This window comes from Sinocyclocheilus grahami, unplaced genomic scaffold, assembly GCF_001515645.1.
Source record: "Sinocyclocheilus grahami isolate Dianchi unplaced genomic scaffold, SAMN03320097.WGS_v1.1 scaffold2948.1, whole genome shotgun sequence".
Classification (NCBI taxonomy): Eukaryota; Metazoa; Chordata; class Actinopteri; order Cypriniformes; family Cyprinidae; genus Sinocyclocheilus; species Sinocyclocheilus grahami.
Genome location: NW_015508121.1, coordinates 20,970 through 29,943, shown reverse-complemented (window position 1 = coordinate 29,943; position 8,974 = coordinate 20,970). Strand labels below are relative to the sequence as shown.

Here is an 8,974-nt window from a genome sequence, read left to right as displayed (position 1 = left end):
TTCATACAGTGGACTACCAGTAAAACTGATACAACTTTGGGACCATTCCGGGGCATTGCTGATGACTTAATCTGGACAACTTTAAAGGCAATTTTCTCAATATTTTCATTTTTTTGCACCCTCAGAATCCAGATTTTCAAATAGTTGTGGCTCTGCCAAATATTGTCCTATCCTTACAAACCATACCTCAATGGAAAGCTTATCTATTCAGCTTCCATATGATTTATAAATCTCAATTTAAAAAAATGGACCCTTATGACTGGTTTTGTGGTCCAAAATCCGTGTATCATTCGATCATTCGTTTTTTGATTTAATATTGAAAGTAGAAAAATAAGAAAACTGCTCCTTTTTCGTTTTTTCGTTTTTTTCCAAAAAACAAAAAAAAGAGAATTCAGCTTAAATTTTCGTTTATTGTTCAGGGGTAGAAATATTAATAAACAGCTTGAATATTCTATTTCTACACGTGGGCGGGAATTAAATGCCCCTTTCTGCTGATTGGTCAGCCGAAGATCAAACCATGCCTTCATCAGTTCTTCTGCAGTATCACGCAGCAGAAAAATAGTCCTCTGCTGCTGCAGTTGTATGGATCCTTAACACATTTATTGCAACTACATTTCATCTTTTTTCATCAAACAAACAGGCTAATGAATAGCTCGACACAACACAGGGGCAGAGTCTAGACAGGGCTTTCTTCTGTGTAGATATAAATTCTATTCTTTGCATCAGCTGGGCATGGCAGGGTATGATATGACAGCTGTCATAGCTTACCCTGCTCACCCAGTATGTCTGTGTTTAATTAATTAATTCAAAATAAATATTTTAAACACTAAGACAAAAAGGAAGGAATAATAAATTGGCTTCGGTATATATAGCCCTATAATGTTCACGCAAGAACTGTCATTCTGACTGACAACCGGAGAACAACAGATATTAAATAAGACTACATTATAAAACTCTAACAGTAGGCTGTGTTTTATTAAAATTGATTATAATTTATATGATATCTCAAAAGGATATGCACTTGTGCGCGGCGTGAGCTGCTGCAAGCCTACTGTTAGAGTTTTATAATGTAGTCTTGTGTTTTATTAAAATTGATTATAATTGATATGATATCTCAAAAGGATATGCACTTGTGCGCGGCGTGAGCTGCTGCACACTCGCACTGCAAAGCAAGATTTTCATAAAATATAATAACTTGCCATTTCGGTTTGTTTCTCACCAAACCCTCAGTATACCTTCAGAATGCTTGGAATATACGCCACAAGACATTTTTATACGCCACAAAAAATTTTCTACTCGCACTTGCCAATTTAATGGCAGAGAATGGTGACTTTAGGTTTTGTTTTTTGTTTTTAAGCAGATGCATATCTGTCGTAAAATAATCATATGCATCTCGTGGCGTATATTCCAAGCCTATATTGTCGCGAGTTCCAAGTCCCAGCTCGCAGACCTTTCCCGATCCCCCTTCTCTCTCTCTCTCCCACTTAACTTCCTGTCAACTTTGAACTGTCTTATCAAAATTAAAGGCAAAATTGCCAAAAAGAAATCTTTAAATAAATAAAAGTAGCCAAGTGGTCAAGTGGCCAAGACCGCAAGTGTGGGTATTTGGACAAGGCATCTGCAGGAAAGTGGATCTTGTGGAGCAGATTTGAGGATCTAAACTATACTTTTTAATCATTTTTAGAGACAGGGTAATTAACATCCATTTCTTATGTGATCCCCATTCTCAACTTACCACAATTGTCATGCACAAAATACAGAAAACATTAACCATCCATCTCCTCATTGCACTGTCATTCTCCTTTATAGACTTGCTAGATGTCATCTGTCCCATCAGTGCTGTGAAAGTTTGTCTTCAGCTCTTCAGTCATCAAACTCTCTTAAAGAGTTGGACCTGAGTAACAATGCCCTGCAGGATTCAGGGGTGAATCTGCTTTCTGCTGGACTGAAGAGTTCACACTGTCAACTGAACATCCTAAGGTTTGACTTTCACAATGACATATTTATGTATGTGACTCACCAAGCAAAGCCCATTGCAATCAACACTGATTATATAATGTGAGGAATGTTGTTCCTACAATACGCTACATTCTAAAAAAAATGAATAAATAAATATACAGTGCCTATAGAAAATCATCATACCCTGTGAAAACCTTTTCCTTTTGTCACATTACACCCTGGAAAATAAAATAAATTGAGTCTAACTTTTTTGAGCTGCATGTACACATTATAACCCTCATAATTAAAGTAAAAATATATATTTTTTTAAATTCTGGAGGATTATTAAAAATGTATCAGTGAAATGCCTGGTTTGGTAAAGTCATCAGCCCCTTAGAGTATACCATTATAAACTTGCTCAGGTGAAAGCAATCAACTTCCAGATTAAACACCAGGCTAATTGCCCCACCTGACATCAATATTAGTGGTGTTGATTACTTCAGAATAAAACAAGCTGTTTCTTGAAGATTCCACTGTTAGTAGCACAAGGTATGGCAAAGAATTAACCATGGTTGGGAAAGTGCTTTCAAAAAACCTCTGGGATAAAGTTGTAGAAAGGCACAAGTTAGGAGAAGGCTACAAAAACATTTCAAAGGCTTTAGCTATTCTTCGGAGTACTGTTCAGAGCATCATTAAGAAGTGGAAAGCGTATGTCACCACCAGCACATTGCCTAGATCAGGTCGTCCGTCCAAAGTGGATGACAGAGCCAGAAGGACATTGACAAGAGAAGCTACCAGGAGGCCAAAGGCAATTTTGAAGGACTTACAAGGCTCTATGGCTGTGTCTGGTTAGTCGGTGCATGTGACAACTATCTCCCAAGCTTTACACAAATCTGGCCTGTGAGGCAGGATGGCACGAAAGAAGCCTTTCCTAAAAAAGTGTCACACTCAGACTCGTTTGCGCTATACAAAAACACATTTGGAAGAGTCTGATACCTTCTGGCAAAAGGTGCTATGGTCTGATGAGACCAAAATTGACTTTTTTGGACTGAACTCCAAGCGCTATGTTTGGCGAAAAGCAAACACAGCACACCACTGAAAACACACCATACCTACTATGAAGTATTGTAAGTGTTTCTCTTCAGCTGGGACTGGGCGATTGTTCAGGATTGAAGGGAAAATGGATGCTGCCAAGTACATCCAAATTCTTGAGGAAAACCTGTGTCCCTCTGCTAGACAGCTGAAGACGGGCAGGTCATTCACCTTCCAACACTACAATGACCCTAAACATACTGCCAAAACAACAACGAAATGGCTTAAGGATAAGAAGGTGAATGTCCTTGAGTGGTCAAGTCAGAGCCCTGATTTAAATCAAATCGAAACTCTGTGGATGGATTTAAAGAGAGCAGGCCATTGCCGCTAACCACAGAATTTGACTGAACTTGAGCAATTCTGCAAGGAAGAATGGGCAAATATTCCGCAATCAAGGTGTGCAAAGCTAGTACAGACATATCCAAAAAGACTGATGGCTGTAATTAAAGCAAAAGATGGCTCTTCGAAGTATTAAATAAAGGGAATGATGACTTTTCCAAACCTGTTGTTCTGCAAATTAATATTTTATTAATTTGCAGAACATATTTGGTTACTAACGTAACCTCGGTTCCCTGAGATACGGGAATGAGTACTGCGTCTGCTAAGATGCTATGGGGAAAAACTAATTTTTCTCAGATGACTGAAGCCTTTTCAATAACGCAGTGTAACTGCACAGCCATTTGTTCGTGCAGTGAATTAAAAACGAACCAAAGGCTCGGCAGCAGAGCTGTACAAGCCGATGGCGATGAAGCCCGCCAGAATGGGCCATCTGGTTATATAAGCGGTTATATAAGCGGGCATATCGCCATTCTCAGGTTACTGCGACTGAAGCGACGACCGAGTTGTGCAGCTGCATAGCATGGCTAGTCACACAGTATTCGTTCCCGTATCTCAGGGAACCGAGGTTACATTAGTAACCGAGTACGTTCCCTAGCAATACTTCACTCGTACTGCGTCTGCTAAAACGCTATGGGGAACCAGTACAATCCCGCCGTGCTATGCTAGAGGAACGACTCATGCTTGAACTTGCCTTAAGCACCATAAGGGGCCCAGAGGGACTAAGTAATTAGCAGGGAAGACCCGCAGGCAACAATAGGACACGCAGAGGTTGGTCCGGTCTTAAAAATCTTTCCAAGAAAACTCAGTGAGGGCCAAAAGCATACAAGAAGGAGGGCAAAGCCTAAGCACTGGTTTGGCAAGAATGAGCCCATTATGCAGAAAGGATCCGTGCCTGTAAGGCCGGAACGTCCAGATTATAGAACCTGGCAAATGTGGACGGCGAGGCCTAGCCGGCCGCCGCACAGATCTCTGCAATGGACACACCACTAGACCACGCCCAAGACGAGGCTATGCCTCTAGTCGAGTGGGCTCTTACTCCCATGGGGCAGTGTAGGCCCAAGGAGGAGTATGCTAGCGATATAGCGTCAACTATCCATTTGGAAAATCTCTGCTTTGTGACTGGAAGCCCTTTGGTGTGGCCACTGATGCATGTAAAGAGTTGTTCCAACTGCCTAAATGGGGCAGAACACTAAATATAAATCCTCAATTCCCTGACGGGGCAGAGTAACTTCAACTTCTGGTCATCCTCCAAGGGGAGGAAGCGCCAACAGAGTTATAACCTGTGCCCTGAATGGAGTGGAGAGCACTTTAGGTGCCTTGGCTTCAGGACGACCTTAGAGTCATTGGGCCCGAACTCACCGTTGGTCTGAGCCCATTCCAAGAGGCGCTCTACTAGAATAAAGAGGCGCTTCGAGGAGAGTTCTCCCTGGCGACTTCTGTGGGACACTACCATCATGCTCTCCGATCTGACCAAGACGTGGTGTCTCCTCGAGATCAGCCGAGCAGAGCTTCGCCGTGGAAACGCCTTGCAGTGGATCAAGTCTTGTAGTATCAGCGATGTCTGGCAGGAAGGTGCGAAGACCCAAACATACCGCCAGCATTTCTGGAGTTGACCACTCTAGTCCCAGCTCCTCCACAGCCTTAGACAGGACACGGAATATTTCGGCGTCCATGCCTGGCTTGGGATTGCTGGGCTCCGCAGACGATGGGGGGGGGTGGGGTCGTTGGTCGAGCCCGACAGATCCTCCATGTCTGAAGCCATCAACGACGTGCTGTCGTCCCGCATGTCACACTCACTCCCACCCAACGAGATCAGGTCGCTCGCAGCTGCAGAGGAACACTGGTCTGACTGGGAGAAGAGGACGGGGGAAGCCTCACTATGAGGAGAGAGCGAGGCACGTGGGGTCGGGGCCAGTGTGGGCTCGCTTGTCTCCGGGGACCGAGATCCTCTGCCCCGCTGTTTTTTCCTCGCAGGTTCCTGGGAGGAAAAAAACGGGAGGCCGCGAGGGCCGGGGTCGCTTTCTGAAAAGAAAGCCAACTGCGAGCGCAGAGAGGAGAGACTCATATCCTCTGTCTTTTAGTAATTCGGCGGATGGCGGCAGGGGATCAAGAAGACTGGCGCTGCTGCGGGCGCTGAAGGCGGCTGCGGAAGCGGCGAGATCAACCAAGCAGAGAGAGGTCTTGAAGCTTTGCCGTGGAAACGCCTTGCAGCGGATCAAGTCTCGTAGTATCAGCGAAGATCGCTGTCGTCGCTGAAGGAGAAGAAATCTGAGGATCCTATGGTAATATGCCCACTTATATAGCCAGATGGCCCCGCCCATTCTGGCGGGCTCTGGCGGGCTTCGTCGCCATAGGCTTGGCAGCTCTGCTGCCAAGCAATTGGTTCGTTTTTAATTCACTGCACGAACCAGCGACCATGCAGTTACACTGCGTTATTGAAAAGGCTTCAGTCATCGGAGAAAAGGAGTTTTTCCCCATTGCGTCTTAGCAGACACAGTACGAGTGAAGTATCGATAGGGAACTGTTGTGTTTTTTCTTTCATTGTTTTGATGTTGTAAGACCAAAATTGTAAATAAAGCTGGAAAAGTTATTTCGATTGGGGTTTGATTTCAGGCTGTATGACAAAGTAAATATTTCAAAGGAGAATGATGATTTTCTATAGGCACTGTATAACAGCTGTGGTAACAATCTATTCCTGTTGAGTTTTTTTTCTGTGACCAAACTGACTAATTAAAATGGTCGATTTAGCCTCTTCTTGTCAACTAACAATTAGTCAAATATTATGCCATATTTAGCTTGCATAAATCAATGTTGTTTTTGGTTAACTTTTTATATTGATGGGACTAAATTGCAATGACGTATACAGCATATATATGCATGTATATACAGTATACAGCATGACATTGTGTTTTTGCAGAAATATTACAACTTGTTCATATTAAATATTCTTGAAATTAATGTGGTATAAAGAGAGGGAACATTGAAAATAAAACATTATGAAATATGAGATTAAAATATGTAAAAAAAATATATAAAAAAATTACAAATTAATCTTAAGTTAAACTCTCCAATAATGAGTCCCTTTTGCCCCTGGAGATAATTGAGTTCTAACACAGATCCTAAAGTAATGGATGAGTTTGATGAAAGTTAATCAAGAAATAGTGGTGAAAAGTCATGTGAGAGGAGACACTCTGGGGTGCATTTCCTGAAAGCAACGATGGTCACAAGTTCCGTCATTACCAATAGTGTTCAATGGAACTTACCACGATAGTTAGCTAATGATGCTTTTGGGAAACACACCCGATTGGGTGATCCACAAATGATCTGCAAATCAGCATAAATTATGGAAGGACTATTTACAAATAAACAAATCACCAGTGGTGGACCCAGTACACAAACCAAATACTTGGGTTAAATATAACAATGATTTAAAATGTAGTGACAAAGGTTTCTCAAAATAAAAAATCTGGTAGAGTACAGATACTTGGAAAAATGTACTTAAGTACAGTAACAAAGTTAAAATACTTTATTGCTGTCCACCACTGCAACTCAATTGCTACTTAAACCAATCATGATGTAAGTCATCTGTTTTGATGTTGCTCCATTTTTCTGTTTAGACTGGTCTTCTGTAATCTCACTGGTCAGTGCTGTGAAAGTTTGTCTTCGGCTTTACAATCATCAAACTCCCAGCTTAGAGAGTTGGACCTGAGCAGCAATGACCTACAGGATTCAGGAGTAAAGCTGCTCTCTGTTGGATTTAAGAGTCCAAACTGTCAACTGAACATACTGAGGTATTTGAGAACACAGATAAATAATTACTCTAATCAAACTAAACATGTCACTTCAGTTCTGCTCTTGACTTCCTGGGTGCTTGTAATGCCTCAGCAGAACCGAGTTGCTGTATTTGGTCCGGTGTTTCACTGGATTTTTATTTTTTGGGCTAATACTGATACTTGCCCAATGGTCAATGATGCTAATGCCAGTGTTTCTAGCACTAAGCACTAATGCATGAGTAATCAATATTCACTTTGGACTCTTTGTCAAATTATTTTTATGTTCTGATCTCTGCCTCAATCAGTTAATGTCTCTCGAAGTCTACCAGCAAAGGAAGTGCCTTCGTTTTCTTTTCTGATGTCAGTGGAATATATAAAACTGTAAGAAAATACAAGAATGGCAGTGTATGAAATTATCCCCAGCAACAGCATGACTAATTCACAAACTATAGTAAAAAAATAAAAAATACACAAAACATAGTAAAGATAATCAATAAGTTCAAATAAATGTTAATTATTTAATGTATTAATTTCAAAAACCAGCAATGCCTTCAAACTTCCTGTGACCAAGGAACAACATCAGTTATGGTTCCATGCTTCTTCCCTGAAATATAGTTTAACTAAATATAGTTGAAGGGATAGTTCACCCAAAAATGAAAAATTTAGTAACACTTTATAACAGCGTTCAAATACAAGTAATTTATAAGTGATTAGTTAATGATTAACTAATCTTTTACAAGACATGACTATGTTTTCATAAGTGATATGTTAATATTTTTATCTGTTTTGTAGATTAAGTTATAAACCATTTACAAGTGATTAGATAATGATGAACTAATAATTTACAAAACATGACTATACATTCACAAATGATTAAGTAATATGCTAATGGTTTACAAATTTGTCGTAAATTATCTTAAAAAAAAGCATATCATGAAATTATCAAACAGATCCTTAGTAAATGGTTTATAAGTTACTAGTAAATATATTATTAATAACTTATTATTTATTAAAATATCAACATTGTACTATTGTCTCCAAAAATGCAAATATGCTAAAACTTTTTTTTAAAGAATAATAAATTATTTGCTGTAATATCAATCAAACTGCAGTTGGGTTGTTTTGATTAAGTAATAAGAACTTAAACAAATACAGATAATTTACAAAATTAAAGTTCATTGAAAGTGTTTTTTTAATATATATATATTAAAAGTTTGTTTTATAGCAAAAGCAGATAACTCTAACTCAAAGTCATTTGTTGGCAAAAGCAGATAACTCCACATTTCATGTTTTAAAAACACTCGTTTAATCTTTGTAATCTCCTCAGATGACAATGTAGATGCCTGACAAAGGTTGTTGTTGTGATCATAGACTGTATGGATGTGATTACACGCAATACACGTGTCACGGTCCAGGTGTGTGGAGGCAGGCAGGATGACGAGGATGACAAGGATACAAAATAAGGCTCTTTAATGTAGTGACAACAAGGCTGAGACAGACACACACTCGGGGTAACATTCACAATAACCGACAAACTAGAACACAAGAGACAGGAACAGATATAGGGCAGTTAACGAGGGACCGACAGGTGAGCACAAAGAGGTGATTAACTAATAATTAGACGGGCTAAATCAACACAAGGGGAAGAAACCACAACAAACAGTCCACAGGGGTGTTACATTACTCCCCCCCCTGCCGGAAGGTGCGTCCTTGCACCGTAGAAACAGAGGGAGGGGAGGAGGGGGACAAGGCAGTGGATGTGAGATGGTGACAGGGGAAGGCAAAGGGCTGGCAGGCAGAGCAGACAGGGGGAGGTTTCGGCGGGGGGCGGT

General features: G+C 40.7%; 1 protein-coding gene across 1 annotated transcript in view; it reads left to right on the top strand.

Moving 5' to 3' along the window:
- Positions 1-1,859: 1,859 nt before the first annotated feature.
- LOC107575851 (NACHT, LRR and PYD domains-containing protein 12-like) overlaps positions 1,860-8,974 on the top strand; it is a gene marked incomplete at its 5' end in the record, with an annotated part of 14,911 nt that continues 7,796 nt past the window's right edge. The window contains 2 exons of the mRNA XM_016262174.1: positions 1,860-1,980; positions 6,987-7,160. Of these exons, the coding sequence (XP_016117660.1) occupies positions 1,860-1,980; positions 6,987-7,160 (295 nt within the window). The remainder of the gene's footprint in view (positions 1,981-6,986; positions 7,161-8,974) is intronic.